We start from the raw sequence: 16,483 nt of genomic DNA, 5'->3' as shown, positions 1-16,483 counted from the left end.
TAAACACATTGGGCTTGATTCACAAAGCCGTGTTAACTCAGCATGGCCGCGCTATGCTTAAAACTTTACGAGCGCTTTAGCAAACGTGTTTACGCGGCGTAATGTGTACTTTTGAGCGCGCTGTGCCACGTGAACGCGGGCAAACGTTTGCTATAGCGCACGTAAAGTTTTATGCGCGAGAACCGTGCGCGAAGCATAGTGAGGCTGTGCTATGAGTTACCGTAACACGGCTTTGTGAATGAAGCCCATGATGAACTTGTCCTGTGTCAGAGTTCAGGTCCACTTTAAGAAGGATATACTGTAGATATACTGGTAAGTAAATAGCAGGTAGCAGGCTAGACCACACAAAAGGGAATCCCTGGCAAATTATATAAGAAGGTGACGACAGAAGCAGTTCTAGGGGGAATTCTGTCTTGCAGATTTCAGATTCATTAAGCACAGATCTGTCATTACGTAAACAGCAGTTTTATTTTAGGGCAGGCGTGTCGCCCTCTGTTCACTGAGCTCTGCATTAAAAAGCACAGGGAATGAACAAACGCTATGATATATCTATAAGCTGCTGACCCCATCAGTGGAGGTGCTTTGCGGCTTTTGTTGTAGATTCAGGTGAGGATTCAGAGAGAAACAGTTCTGAAGATGAACAGAAATTAGCATTTAAAAGGATAGGCAGAGTAGGACAAGCCTCCAAATGCAAGAATGAAATGACAATGTATTATCCAGATGGTATTTGACCCTGGAAAGGCTCCTGAGGATAAGATTAAGAGTTATAACGTGTTAGAAAGTTGGTGGGGAAACAGAAAGGAGAAGATTCTTTAGGCCCATTTCACATTTGCCTTGCTAGTGTGCATTGCAAGGCAATAAGGCCAAGCACACCAGGGGTGCCTCTAGGCCAGGCATGGGCAAACTTGGCCCTCCAGCTGTTAAGGAACTACAAGTCCCACAACGCATTGCAGGAGTCTGACAGCCACAGTCATGACTCATAAAGGCAAATGCATTGTGGGACTTGTAGTTCCGTAACAGCTGGAGGGCCGAGTTTGCCCATGCCTGCTCTAGGCATTTTGTCACTCCAGGCAAGAAAACCAGGGCTATGGGAAGATGACACAAATAGTCTCCAGTGCAGGGCTTCGGACGCCATCTTCCCGTAGCCCTGCTCTGCCTGCTGGAAGACTCCCGCAGGCTGAGGTGAGCTGTGGGGAGTGAACTGGCAAGGCAGTTCACCACCTGGGGGGTCAGTTCACCACCTGGGGGGGTCTCACAATCTGGCGAGGGTGTGTGGGCGCTGTGCCCCACCCCCGGCACAGTGCCCCAGGCAACCGCTTAGCACACTTACCACGTTACGCCGCAATTTCCTGATCGGCAGCCAAGTCAACAGCACGTTACTGTAGAACAGTGGTCCTCAAACTAAGGCCCGCGGGCCGAATGTGGCCCCCTGAGGCTTTTTTACCGACCCTCCACACATAAAATGTATTATAGATGCGGTCAGCTACATCTTTAAATATTGGTGGTCAGCATATAGAATGAAGCCAGAAAGCAGTAATTTGCTGGTTTCCAATCAAATTCCACATCAGGTGACACTGCTGTCCAATTGGACTGCAGGTTGTCACCTGGGTATGCTTCACTGTCTGGTGCAGAAAGACTTCTACATCATTTTATATATACTCCACCCCCCAGCAGTCTGAAGTATGTTGACCCACCCGGCCCTTAATCCAAAACGTTTGGGGACCCCTGCTGTAGAACTTCTGCGGAGAAGCAGCGTCGGAAGTAATGAAAGTCAATGGGTAACGCACAAAATGTAATTGTTGGCAGCGGCAGTAAGACGCGCATGCACAGCACGCTGTGAACACGATGGGGAAACGCGGGAACTCCAGTGACGTACTTAAAGGGATACTGTAGGGGGTCGGGGGAAAATGAGCTGAACTTACCCGGGGCTTCTAATGGTCCCCCACAGACATCCTGTGTTGGTGCAGCCACTCACCGATGCTCCGGCCCCGCCTCCAGTTCACTTCTGGAATTTCTGACTTTAAAGTCAGAAAACCACTGCGCCTGCGTTGCCGTGTCCTCGCTCCTGCTGATGTCACCAGGAGTGTACTGCGCAGACACAGACCATACTGGGCCTGCGCAGTACGCTCCTGGTGCCATCAGCGGGATCGAGGACACGGCAACGCAGGCGGAGTGGTTTTCTGACTTTAAAGTCAGAAATTCTAGAAGTGAACCGGAGGCGGGGCCAGAGCATCGGGGAGTGGCTGCGCCAACACAGGATCCCTGCGGGGGACCATTAGAAGCCCCGGGTAAGTTCAGCTCATTTTCCCCCGACCCCCCCTACAGTATCCCTTTAATGTCCAACAGGGAGAACGCACAAATTGGGCTATGTATCTTCCCCTGTATTTTGTGTGATCCAGTTCGCTATTATGTAATAGCTCATATCTCATATGTTTTTCTCTGCTTGCACTTTCGTATGCTATCTTTTTCCTTTCAATAAAAAGAGGACTGATAAAAAAGAAAAATATATGTATCTACCTAGATCTGTACATCAGTCCTGAAAGAGGGACAAATGAGGGAGACAGAGGGACAGGGTTCCCAAAGAGGGACTGTCTCTCCAAAACAGGGATAGTTGGGAGCTATGAATCTGCCAGGTTCAGGCTGCTGTAAAAACGCCGGCTTCTTGGCAGTGGTGGCCACAACCGGCAAGCCTTGGCCAAGAGCCGCCATCTAGCATTGTGCACAGGCCTTAAAGGAGAACTGTCGGGCATAAAATCAAAAATCAATTCTTTATTTTGATCTGGTAAACAAGTAATACGGATGCTTACCAGGAAATCCAAAAGTTAAAATCTCTATTACTTTACTTGCTTATAAATGATCATTCCCCAGTTTACCTGATTCTTATTTGGTACGTTGCCGCACAAAGGAAGTTGCAGGGCATGCTGGGTTGTCTTTTTTTGCTTCTTTATTTCCCCTCAGAATAAACTAATGTACAGAAACAAAAAAAGACAACCCAGCATGCCCTGCAATTTCCTTTGTGCGGCAACGTGCCAAATAAGAGTCAAGTAAACTGGGGAATGTTCATTTATAAACAAGAAAAGTAAAAGAGATTTTAACTTTTGGATTGCCTGGTTAGCATCCTTACTACTTGTTTACCAGATAAAAAAAAAATAATTGATTTTTTATTTTATGGCCGACAGTTACACTTTAGGCCACTGATTCCCAAATACTGGACTATGGATGTAACTCCATCTGGTGATCACAAATTAAAGAGAATCTGAGGTGGAAGTAAATTGGCAAGATAAACAATCAGTGACTAATCTGTAAATTGAGCTCTCAGTTGTGTCAGCTCAGGAATTTCGGCAGCCTCGGCAGAGCAGCTCATTTGTAAACACAGGATGCTAAATGTAACCAAGCACCATTTTTTCCCCTGGTTTCTAATAGCCATAGGAGCTGCCATGTCCCCCCCCCCCCCCTCTTCTAGATGCCCATTATTTATCCAGGAGAGGGTGTGAAGATAGCCTCTGTGACTTTTCTAATCTCTTTGAAGCACAGTGTATAATGGACACCCCCCTGCTGATGAAAGCTTTTGAGCACTCTCTGCTAATGTGTGCAATAAAATAATTACATCAGTCCTTATCCATTTGAAACTTCTGCGGTCGGGCCTCGGGAATAGGGCAATTATGCTAAACTAGGGCCCTCTGCTTTTAAATGTAAAAAGATTTAAAATTGCAGTTTTTTAAATTAATGAGCCACATTGTTGGCATGCATATTAAATTTGCTAAAAATGGTGCCTGGTTCCCTTTAACCATATGTCTGCCTTCATGAAAGCAGGAAGTAGACACACAACAAATTTATTGCAGGATTTGTATCAGCTGTAACCAAGAAATGTTTTTCTTTAAAGGTTATTAAGCTGTTGCTTATCTTTTAGAACAGAGAGGAAGTTCAGGTCCGCTTTATGGAGCAGGGGAAAAAATAAAAAATAAAAACCTGCTGAAGTGAAATTCCGTAAGCGTGTCACGCTGGGAATTGCTGCGCTCGGCGAGGCCATGTGACGCGCTTAATTGCGGGCGCTCAGCAGACATGTCTCTGGAAATAATTATAATTTGCAGGCAATTATAACTTGCACAGGCACGGAACAATATCGCAGGCCCTGATTACGGTTTCACCTGTTCCCGGCTCTATCATAGATTTCAAACTGTTCCAGGATATTCTACCGCCGGTTTATACCGCGTTCGCCACTTTGTGGGGGGTGCCCATTGTTAGATTAACACATTTTATTACAAAGATACGCAGAATATAAAGTATACTCTACTTGTCAGAAAACCCATTTAAACAAGTCAAAGGGAAGAGGAAGGAGCCAATGGCGTTACAGAACACGTAACAAAACACAGCTTTATGTACTTGCACGGTCAGATTTTCCTTGTGAATAGATGGGCAGCACGGTGGCGTAGTGGTTAGCGCTCTTGCCTTGCAGCACTGGTTCTCTGGATAGAATCCAAGCCAGGGCATCTGCTCAGAGTTTGTATGTTCTCCCCATGTATGTGTGGGTTTCCTCCAGGCACTCCGATTTCCTCCCATATCCCAAAAACATACAGATAGGTTAACTGGCTTCCCCCTAAATCGTCCTAGACCAGTGATCTGCAAACATGGCCCTCCAGCTGTTAACTACAAGTCCCACAATGCATTGCGGGAGTCTGACAGTCACAGTCATGATTCATAAAGTCAAATGCATTGTGGGACTTGTAGTTCCTTAACAGCGGGAGAGCCAAGTTTGCAGATCACTGTCCTAGACCATACATGTCAAACTTCAGCTCACGGGCCAAATTTGTCCCTTAGAGCCCTCAAATTTGGCCCTCAAGGGTTTGCCCCACTTTGCATTATGTTTGGCCCACACTAGACCACCAGGGAAGCTATATTGGAGGTGAAGCCCTAGACCACTAGGGAACTGTATAGGGGAGGGTGGGGGTCTCTAGACACCAGGGAACTGTATTGGGGAGGGAGGAGGGCCACTAGACACCAGGGAACTGTATAGGGGTGGGTGGGGGTCTCTAGACACCGGGGAACTGTATAGGGGAGGGTGGGGGTCTCTAGACACAAGGGAACTGTATAGGGGAGGGAGGGAGAACCACTAGACACCAGAGAACGTTATAAGGGAGGAAGGTGACCAGTAGGCATTGAGGTTGGCCTGCGACTTAGTCCCCGTGTACAATTTCAGCCCACTTTGTATTTGAGTTTGACACCCCTGCCCTAGACTACGATACATATACTACACAATAAATTTAGCTGTTAAGCTGTTAAATGTTCAGTTGTGCTCAATAAAGTTTTATTGAAAAAAAGGAGCTACTTCTACTGTTGAGAGCCAGTTAATGGGTGTGGACAATATAACTCTCCCAGCATGCATCTTTGTAGGCACTATCCTGTTGGCAGGGGCACCTTAACCTACTGACCACCCAGGCAGCGGCTTGGAGCGGCTTTGATGGGAAAGGCGCAATAAATTACTGTCAGTCCAAGGGGAAATAAAAATTCCTGTCCTGAAAGACCGTTGTAAGGGACTGGAGAGAAATAGATTTCCTTCTGTTTTAAGAAGGCAAATTACACCAAGCTTTGCTTTTTTAGTAAGAGGGCGTTTTGGTAACTTTTATCTCCCTATACATTCCTAGTAGCTTAGGTCACCCTGCGCTGCTTGGATACTCTGCTCTTTTCACAAATAGCATTCTGCTAAGTCAGGGATAAAGAATCATTCAGAGTTCAGATTTATAGATACTCCCTAAGAAGAAGGTGTCTGGTTTATAACTGTTCTCTGCCCCCACCTTTCTGAGCCTGAGTGACTGACTGCCGTTTAAGGGTATGTAGAGAAAGTTTTCTACTCTCTGTTTTAAGAAGGCAATTACACCTAGCTTTGCTTTTTTAGTAGGAGGGCTTTTTGGTTCCTTTTATCCCCCTATACATTCCTAGTAGTTTGGGTCACCCTGAGCTGCCTGGTTACTCTGTTCTACTCTCACAAGTGTTTTTAGGAATGCATCTAATAAGGATTCATAGAATGATTGGAGACAGTCCCTCACTATTCAGTGTACAGAGGTGACAGCGCCCTACCCCCAAATGTTACTGAGTCTGCAGAGCAAGCAAGACAAACAAACAAACAGTAAACTCTGCAGACAGCCTGTGTGCTCTGCTAGAATGTCCTGCATGTCTAGATGTCAGGACGCTCTCCAGCCATGACTAGCTATGGAGCGGTAGGATCATCTGATGCTCTCTCCCTCTGACTGGGACACACAGCTTGCACTTCTCCCTGAGTTCCCAAGGACAGTGTTTGAAGTGTGTAATGGACACAGTGGGGGTTGCAGGTTTTGTCTTTCATTGTGAGAGAGTGAATAGGAGGGCAGCATCTAAAGCTCAAACAATGATAATGGACATGTAAGCAATGTGTGTAATTACATCCATCACTACTTATAATTGAAGATGGCATAATAATGTATTTCCATTAATGCTGTCTGTTTGCCCTCTCTCTAATGCTATGTACCCACCTCACGATTTTTCCAACGATTTTCCCGATGTCCATTCATTTTTTTTTTTTTTTGAGCGACAAGTAGTCATTTACACGATGTCGTGACATCGCTTAGCATTGTGTGGTGAAAAGTGACCGTCACTGAGGACCGGATCTTTAAGATCCTTGATGTCACCCCGTAAAGTACTGCAGTCGCTTGACTTCTCGTTCGCGCCCGTCCTGTAATGTCACGTGACGTCTCGCATACCCGCTGGCAGGAAGATGAATCGCTGGACGCTTGTCATGAGGGGACACCTCGCTGGATCCATCTTCCTGTGTTGTTGCAGTCACTGTGGTGAGTGTGGAGCTTAACTTTGCTCGCCCTCACCCTCTGCTCATGCTCCCTCTCCCACTGTCTCTCTGACCAAACAACTGCTACTTGGGGAACAATGTGCACAACTATGTACACTAGTCTGAGCACTCTTCAGAGGAGCCAGTAGCATTTGGAACTATTAATGTGTATTTATGTAGCACTGACATCTTCAGCACTTTACAGAGTACATAGTCATGTCACTGACTGCTCACTGGAGCTAACAATTTAATCCCTACTATAGTCAAACTGTAATGTCCTACCATATTATTATTATGTATTCATATGGCACTGACATTCTGCAGCACTTTACAGAGTACATAGTCATGTCACTGACTGTCCTCAGAGTAGCTCACAATCTAATCCAACCATAGTCATAGTCTAATGTCCTACCATATTATTATTATGTATTTATATAGCATTGACATCTTCTGCAGCACATTACAGAGTCATGTCACTGACTGTCCTCAGAGGAGCTCACAATCTAATCCCTACCACAGTTATAGTCTAATATTTTCAATATAGGATTGTTTGGGGGTAAACCAGTTGACTTATTAGTATGTTTTTTAGGATGCAGGAAATGTCTGAAGTGTCTGAAGACAGAAACTCCATGCAGATTTTGCCCTGGCCAATGTTCAAGCCTAGGACTCAGCACTAAAATGCAGTAGTGCTACCCACTGAGCCTCTATTCTACTCATAGATATCTGCTCATCCATGTCATCAATTCTGACCCTCTACTACCCTTCCTCCCTCCATTCTACTTCTCTTCTCTTGTATCACTTACACTACAAACACACTGTGCTTATCTCCAGAATGGATTATGAATCAAACCATTAGGCCCAGTGCACACCAAAACCGCTAGCAGATCCTCAAAACGCTAGCGGTTTTTGGAGCAGATTTCAGAGCGATTCTAGGCATGTTTAGAGACATTTTCTAAACATGCTGAGCGTTTATGTGAAGCAGATTACAAATCTTGTTACAGTAAAAGCTGTTACTGAACAGCTTCTGTAGCAAAAACGCCTGGAAAACTGCTCTGATCTAGCGTTTTTTCAGAGCGGTTAGCATTTTTCCTATACTTTACATTGAGGCAGAATCGCTTCTGCAAACAGCAAATGTGCAGCAGGAGGCACGTTTGCGGTTTGCTAAAAACCTCAAACCGCTGGTGTACATCATCCCATTGAAATACATTAGCCAAGCGTTTTCACAGACAAATGCGGTTGGCGGATCGCTGCTAAAACCGCTCGGTGTGCACTGTGCCTTAAACCACCTTACCATATCAGCCCTTCAATGTCATGATATACCCACTCCAGTCCTACCCCAACAGGTGGTAACATATCTGCATATCTCATAATGTTTGTGAAAAATTATTCTGAAAGGAAGAATGTCTTGCTTGATAATCCAATCTTGCAATGTGACTGACATTGAAACTTGTAGTGTGGGTGTTGTATTTATTTGAGGTGCATACTGGCAGCATGTGCTGTATGGCATACAATGCTGATCATCCACAAGGTAAACTTAGGCAGCTGCCTAGGGTCTAGAGAGAGTTTAGGGGCCTGGTGGTTGCTAGCCCCCACCAAATCTAACTAAATAAGCCAGGTGACCATCAGTGGAGGGCAAAGGGGGGGGGGCACAGGATTTCTTGCCTGGAGTGACAAGTAGGCTAGAGGCGCCCCTGCCTGTTGGCATAATCACATGATCAGAATTTCAGCCAGAGGTGGGTTTTTGTTGCTTTGTTTTATTTTATTTTGTATTTACCAGGCAGGCCTAGGCAGAGAGAAATAAGAAATGGGGATACATGGCAGGGACTGCAAGCCAGATAAAATTTAGCTTCTGCTTTCTGTACTTTGGCTAGTGGAAAAGGTCACAGAACTGCTTCCTCCTTCCTTAATAGTCAATATTGCAAAAATAAAGCACCTCATTCCCTCAGAAGATCTTCCATCCCTAGTTCACGCCTTCATCACATCACGGCTGGACTATTGCAATGCCCTCTATGCAGGCCTTCCAAATAAAGACCTCCACCACCTGCAGCTAGTACAGAATGCTGCCGCAAGGCTGTGTAACAAGCCAACCCCGCCATTGCCACATAACACCAATCCTTTGCTCACAACACTGGCTACCCATAAAATGGAGAATCCTTTTTAAAATTGGCATGCTAAGATTCAAATCCCTACACAGCCTAAGCCCTGGATACCTGAAGTATTTGTTGACTGCGTTGTTTGTTGTTGACTGAGTCGCTCCACCCACAACCTCAGATCAAAAGGATCCAATAACTTGACCACCCCCAGAGTTGAACTAAAAACCTGTCATGCTGCCCCTACCCAGTGGAATGCCTTGCCAAACTTAAGACAGCTCCAACCCCGGATAAGTTTAAATCTAAACTGAGAAGCCACCTTTTCAGTTTTCATAGAAGCCAGTCTGGCACATCACTATGTACTGATCTGAGACAAGCTTTTGTGGTTTGGGTCCTAAGATAGAAAAGCACAATGTTTTGTTGTTGTTGACCTCCTCATGACCTTCTCAATTAGCTATGAACCTTAAAACCTAGATTAAAACACCAACACCATACACTCGGCAACATTCACCCGATAGATGATCAATACTGCCCTGATGAAATACTGTTTGGAAAGCTGCTACTGCTCGGATCAGTATAAATCTATGCCGACTTCGATCACCTGCGGCTCCCCCACATACTCCCGTCCTTACTGAGTCGACAAAAAAAACAATTTAGGATCAAAAAAGGCCCCAGTTTGCAAGTGATTATCACCTGATTCAAGTGTTTTTATTCAATCTATTAAAATGTTGCTAAGCGCCTATTTCCGCTGGGTGCTGTGTCTGTTTCTGAATCAGAGGCGGCACCCGCACTGCTGCGAAGCCGCAGAGCAATGACTCGGATGCATGCAACAAAATACTGTAGGATGCTGTCCAGAATCGCACCGGCATGCTATTGCTGGATTAGGAAGCGTTTCCCCCGCGACTCGGGTTCAGAGAAACTTCATATTCCAAAGTAGTGAAAACTGGCTCTAACTGTTCAACTACCGCGTGATAACTTCTTTTGTTTGCCAACGACCCAACTTACCTTGGTCACTCTCCCGTTAGGTCGGAGATTTCGGGCCATCTCAAACAGGACCTCTAGACTCAGAGGCAGGGAACACACTTGTCTTTCAGTTTTCTGCGCGCGTTTTTCTGCATACTTTTTCTGCACACCAAGTGGGTTTCTATGCAGGAAAACATGCGCGGTTTTTCACAGCAGCTGATGTAATTGATAGAGAAAACTGACAAAATGTGCAGAATCAGGATGCAGAATGTCAGTTTTTTTTCTGCGCGCGAACAACACATTAAGTGTGTACTAGCCCATTGATTAACATGAGTTCTCCGTTTTTCTGTGCAGAAAACGCGCACGAAAACAAAGTGTGTTCCCTGCTAGAAACTCTTTTTTTCCCTCTGCTGTCAGCCTCTTGAACTCTCTCCATGCCCCCTCCCCTCCATCGCTATCCAACAGGACTGCGACCGCCGTTATTGACAATCCGTCCATTGAATCACTACCTCTTTACCGTAACCTGTGTACAGTGTAGATACTTGTTTTTCGTACAGGTGTTTTTGTCTCCTGTAAGTGCTGAACCCAATTCTGGGCATGACCCAGTCGTACTTGTTGAATAAATGATTTCTGATTGTTTACAAGTAGCGGCACATAACAAGCAAGACGTGGAAAAACTAGTCAACCAATAGTGTGCAAAGGGCGGGACAAAATGCACTTCTGGGGTGTGTGACCACACCCACTTTTCAAATGAAATTGGCCAGAGATTGGCCAATTTTACCACTTCCATGTAGTAGGAGAGCTCACCTACACAATCGGCTCATAGTATTCAAATTCTGTTGGCCCTCCTACTACACAGAGGTGGTAAAACTGGATCTGTGTACACTACCATAGATATCAAATAATCAGCACCTCTGGATCTGACAATGGAGATTACTACAACAGCATGTAAAAGGTATGAAGGCCACAGCTTACCTTCCGTATGTGAATAGCCCTCTGCGGTGACCTTCCACTGGACAAGTACCCCCAGCAAGCTGAGCACAGGCCAAATCCCGAGGATGACCCAGCTGTACCAGCAGACGGCCTGCGGAGGGTCCACCTTCATGCGCTGGTACACGTACTGCACCAGAAGAAAGAGCTCGATGAAGTAATCCACAGTCACAGTCATGATGGCGCTGCCGAAGACGGCAGTGGAGAGAGTGGTGAAGAAGCGTTGCCACTGTAAGGTCAACACCGCGAAGAGCATCCCGATGCCCAGGAGAAGCGCCACCGGCACCCAGACCGTGCGCGGGTGGTAGAACTGTTCCATCACAATCAGAGAGGCTATGGCAATCAGGAGTCCGAGCAGCAAGCCCACCATGAACAATCCCACGCTCCTCACCAGCATAGTCACCAAGCCACAGAGGACTCCAATGCCAAGGCCAATGCCCACGCTGGCTTCCACGCTCAGCTGCGTGTCCAGAACCCGCTCCTTATAGCACAGCATGAAGATGACCACCGAACCAAACATCAGACCCGTGAGGAACATGACAGCCTTGAAGCAACGGTAACCTGCATGAGACAAAAGCAAATATAACATATCGGGATATCATGGAGATATTAAATGATGACAATATGGGGGATGGAGGCACACAAGTTAAGTAAGGAGTGTTCTAGTGTCGTCGTACCTCCAAGGAGACCTAAATATGCAGCCAGTGGGAAATTTGAATGAGGGTTAGCAAGGGAACGACTGATCTGAATGCGCCCACCGAATGCATAAAAGATTGGCTAATAAAGCTGTTGATCTTGTAAACAGAGATGTAATCTTACCTCTCTTGAAGAATATGGACAACTTTATTGAAAAAAGGTATTTTATTTGAGCATATAAAATGGACAACGCGTTTGGAGGGTGCTTGCCCGCTTCCTCAGATCAATGGAAAAACAGGTGTCTTAACTGCTATGGCTGTATAGCCAGCATGGGGAATTATTGGCAGTACTCCCAATCAGGCTGCAACTGAAATGAAACCAACAGAGGGCTCAAGTACACACCTTTAATATAAATCAGATGCAAAACTATGCACTAAACCCTAAACTAAATTAACTGAATGCAAACTGATACACATGGATGCAGCTAGCCATAAGTAGACTTACATTTTTGTAAAACAGGAGGTATTGTCAGTGCTTCCAAATGCAGGCTGCACCCGAGATGACCAGCTGCATCAATGTGCAGAGACCATACACGGGCAGATTACACAACTTGCATTCAAAACAGATGCAGCAAATGGAGGACGTTAGCCAGCATGAGCACCTCTATCTTGGTTCACCATGAGCTTGCTGGGCAATATGTAACTCGGAGGAACGAGGATACTGAGAGATGACTGAGAAGGCTCTATGGGATCCAGTGCTTTCCCTCTTCTAAGGTGATTATTTAACTTTTTTCTTTGATATAGGTGGCTACAGGTGTCTTTTAACCTTTTGGGGGCCGAAGTAGTTTGAATCTATGTCCAGCAGGTGGTGCTGCTGCCCTCACTGGACGTTAATTTAACGTCCACGATAACAAAGCGTCCCAACGCGATCGTGTGAACCAGAGAGGGTAGATTAAGTTGTCATATGACAGCTGACACCTCCCCTTAGTGATCAGAATCCATCGCGTATGGCTGCAGATGACTTACAGAGCTACGGCGGTGGGGGGGGGGGGGGGGGGGATGGGGGAGAAGAGGATCCACTCACCTTCCTGCCATTCCCCCAATGATCGGCGCTCCCCTCCGCTCTGGCCGGCATCCCCGCTGTATTGGCACTAAGTGCAGGGTCCCGGCTTGATGACGTCATCAAGCCGCAACCAGGAACTTAGCGTCAGTACGAGCGGGAAAGCCAGCGTGAGCGGAGGGGTCAACAGCTGCTCATCGCTGGAGCCTGAGAGGTGAGTAAAGGCTGCTGGCGAAAGGGAGGGACATCTGGAGGCAGGGGACACACACCAGCAAGCCCTAGCAGGGATCCGGCTGTCTGACCCCCCCCCCCCAGCATGTAAAATGCTTGGTCCTTAAGGGGGGGTAGGCAGACAGTTCCGAAGTCCCGAAGGGGTTAAAAGCATCAGGGAATGTTTGAAAAGTATTTGTATACAATTAACAGCAATTGTGTACAATTCTTAAACACTATGTAAGTGTCAAGGGGTACTGGAGATGATGTTACTCAAAATAGAGGGGTACATGGCCTACACAGTTATTAATAGGGGTTTAACATGTGGTAATAATGTTGACAAACAGTGCTCTATAGCATTACCCATACTTTCAGTGCCCCTAAAATATTCCCCAGCATTCTAGTGCTCCCCATAGAGTGTACCCAGCTCTGAAGGGCCACTATGGTGCCCCACCCTTCCCCATACACACTTCCCACTGTATCTCCAGTGCCCCTATAGCTTAGTACCGCTACCATATTTAGTGTGTCCTAAGCTCCACCATTAGTGGCCTAACCTGTGCATCCTACAGCTGGTCACAGACGTGCAGAGTTGGTCAGGGAAGCGTACTCTTATGGTGAATTTGGCAATGAGGGGCACTCATACACCCAGAGCCAGTGCTGACTGAGGATTTCCAATCACCCTCTAAATATGACAAGTCAGTCACATGACAGAAGCAAGGAGAATGTCTGGGGGAACGCAATTACACCAGCAGAGACTCCAAACTCTGCAGTAAGCACGTCTCCCTGTGAAACTCACATTAGGTTGCGGTCAGAAGAGAGTGAGTAATCTATGAATTTTTAGTGCATTATTGGATCATTAACCTAAGCATTACATTTTGACACTTTCTCCTCACTCCATAAGCTGCTCCCATTGGCCAGTTCCCACTAATCCAGTCACCAATATCACATAGCTATAGATGGTGACAGTTGGCCAGTGGGAGCAGCTTAGGGAGGAAGAAAGAAGTGGGCGCAATTTATGGCTCAAAGAACACTAGACACAAAGCCTCTGGGACTTTCATATTTAATGTCGTGAGGCGGGTTCCAACGCAGTATGCATTTAAGTGTACCTGAGACTCATGCTTTATACTTACCTGGGGCTTTCTCTAGCCCCCTTGAGGCCGTACGGTCCCTTACCATCTCCCACTCCTGTCTCCTGCTGGTCAGCCCGGTACTGTGGCCGATTCATGCATGAGCGACCCGCCACGCGCTCCCGTGACTCTGTTCTGCGCCTGTGTGGCAGTGTCATACCCAGACTCCTCAGCAGCAAAATCACAAATGCAGAGAAGAAAGGGATCTTCAACGCACTTGCAAAATGTATTTTATTTTTGCAGCCGGGCCAAGGCAGAGGCAAGAGAGGCTCCAGCCTTGGGGCGCAGTGTAGGAGGGGGCGCAGGGCGGGGCCGAGGTGAGAGAGGCTCCAGCCTCGGAGTGCAGTGTAGGAGGGGGTGCAGGGCGGGGCCGAGGTGAGAGAGGCTCCAGCCTCGGGGCGCAGTGTAGGAGGGGGCGCACAACTCATTCAGCTATCATTCCCCTATTGTGTTTGAAGCAAAGAGAAATAAGAAAAGGGGATACATGGCAGTGACTGCAAGCCAGATAACTAGAGATTTAAGTGTTTAAGTCCCAACTCTGCTTTGCAGTTACACCTTTAGCTTCTCCTGAAATACTCACCAAAGAAGCAGTAGATGATCCCGAAAAGGCAGCACATGGCACAGACTACAGAGGGCACCACCTGGTACCTCCTCTCTATCTCCTGCTCACAGGGTGGCGGCCAGTCTTGCCCCGAGTCCGGGGAAAACTGCTTGAAGGGAAGGGTTTGCATAGTGGCGGTCATTTCTCCAGGGGGAGATAAGGAATCCAACGTCCAATCGTTCTTCCGAGGTCTGTTTTACGGAGTCAGTTCCATGTAGAGAGCTTTGTCATCGTACCTTCACGGGGAGACACAGAACCAAGAAGAAAACATTAACATGTTACCAACGCATAAAATACAGTGCAGGTTCTACATCTGTCACATAGCTTGCGTGTTTAACCACTTCACTACTGAGGGGTTTTACCCCTTATGGACCAGAGCAATTTTCACCTTTCAGTGCTCCTCCCATTCATTCGCCAATAACTTTAACACCACTTATCACACATAAAGGATCTATAGCTTGTTTCTTTCTCCACAAATTGGGCTTCCTTTGGGTGGTACAGTTTGATAAGAATTATTTTATATGCATTTTAACAGGAATAATAGGAAAAAATATAAAAATTAATTATGGCCTGAGACATGCTGAAGAGCATTTTTTTTTAAAACATTCCCATTAACTTGCATAAAAATCGGGGCAAGATCGCTGCGATCACGATTTTTCAACAAATGAGTCGCAGAGGGCTCTGGAGTGCCAGATCACCTCGGGTGAGTGTATTGTTCTCCTTACCTATGCAGCTCCATCGTGCATCACATGTCATACCTTCTCCTCTCACTATAGCAACAAAACATGTTGCTAGCCCGTAAGCTAGCAACACATCTGTACAGCACTCGAGTCCCTGCTCTTCCTCCTCTCCAGTACCAGCATGCAGGATCAACCAGGTATGCTTACCTTATATACTCGCATATAAGCCTAATTTTACAGCACAAAAAAAGGGCAGAAAAGTTACCCCCCTCTGCTTATATGTGAGCCAGTGGAGCAGAACAGATGGTGGAGCAGGTTTTGTTACTGGCAGAGGAGCATAAGGATTGTGCACTAGTGATCTTGCTCTCTCCAGCTGGCTCCTTGCTGTTTCTGTGCCCCTATCCCCTGTAACATGATGTGCATAGTGCGCTACTCAAGACCACTTGTGTCCCCTGGCTTGTGAAGCGGAGCGTTTCAGCAACCTGTCAGCATTGCAATGATTGGGGATTCTTTCTGTGTGGCAATCGACTGTGTCTCATATCTATGACATCATCTAGTGGCGTCTTGAGACACAGTATCATCCTCGGGGAACATCTGGCTACTGTGGAAGGGGCTAAACTGGGGAGGAGGCTTATATGTGAGTCAATCACTTTTTCCTTGTTTCTGAGGGAAAAGTGGGTGCCTTGGCTTATACAGGGGTCGGTTTATATGCGAGTATATACAGTATCTATATTTTTTTATATGAAACTATTTTTTTTTTATGTTTGGAACCATGAAACGATGCCAATATCTAAGTGGCACAAGCTGCTTCCTGTTTATAACCTCCGCGGTGGAAGCATGCAGGTATGTCTGTGTTCCTGCTTGCCACTGCTCCTACCGCCGATTAACCTCCCTGGCGTTCAATTGTTGCGGCCACGCGTCCGCGGGAGGGAAATTTTTGTTTTACATTTGTTTCATAAAGTGTAGCTAGCACTAGGCTAGCTACACATGTCCCACAAGTCCCCCGGCACCGCTCTGATCCCCCGATCGCCATCGGCTATATTTACCCAGCCGCGATCCTGCGAGCACCGCAACTTCCCCAAACAGCTTCTGTCGTCGCTATGGCGGGGGGAGGTATGTATAAGGGCGGCGATCGGGGGGATCAGAAGGTGCCGGCGGCGATCAGGGGCAACATGTAGCTAGCCAAGTGCTAGCTATATGATCTAAAACTATTTTTATAAAAATAAAAATAACCCGGGGCCATGCGATCCCCTGCGGCGGTATGGACGAGCTGAGCTCGCCCGTACCGCTCAGGTGGTTAATGCTGGAGG

At 46.7% G+C, this 16,483-nt stretch overlaps 1 protein-coding gene across 4 annotated transcripts in view; it reads right to left on the bottom strand.

Annotated features, from left to right (window-relative positions):
- TMEM198 (transmembrane protein 198) overlaps positions 1-16,483 on the bottom strand; it is a 104,780-nt gene that overhangs the window by 29,674 nt on the left and 58,623 nt on the right. For all 4 annotated transcript variants that reach the window (XM_068245949.1, XM_068245948.1, XM_068245945.1 and 1 more), the window contains exons 2-3: positions 14,473-14,729; positions 10,846-11,421 (exon numbers count right to left, since the gene is read on the bottom strand). In XM_068245949.1, the coding sequence (XP_068102050.1) occupies positions 10,846-11,421; positions 14,473-14,635 (739 nt within the window). In that variant the 5' untranslated portion in view covers positions 14,636-14,729. The remainder of the gene's footprint in view (positions 1-10,845; positions 11,422-14,472; positions 14,730-16,483) is intronic.

Source organism: Hyperolius riggenbachi, chromosome 7 (assembly GCF_040937935.1).
Source record: "Hyperolius riggenbachi isolate aHypRig1 chromosome 7, aHypRig1.pri, whole genome shotgun sequence".
Taxonomy (NCBI): Eukaryota; Metazoa; Chordata; class Amphibia; order Anura; family Hyperoliidae; genus Hyperolius; species Hyperolius riggenbachi.
The sequence above is the reverse complement of the archived record's forward strand: the minus strand, read 5'-3'. Positions and strand labels throughout refer to the sequence as shown.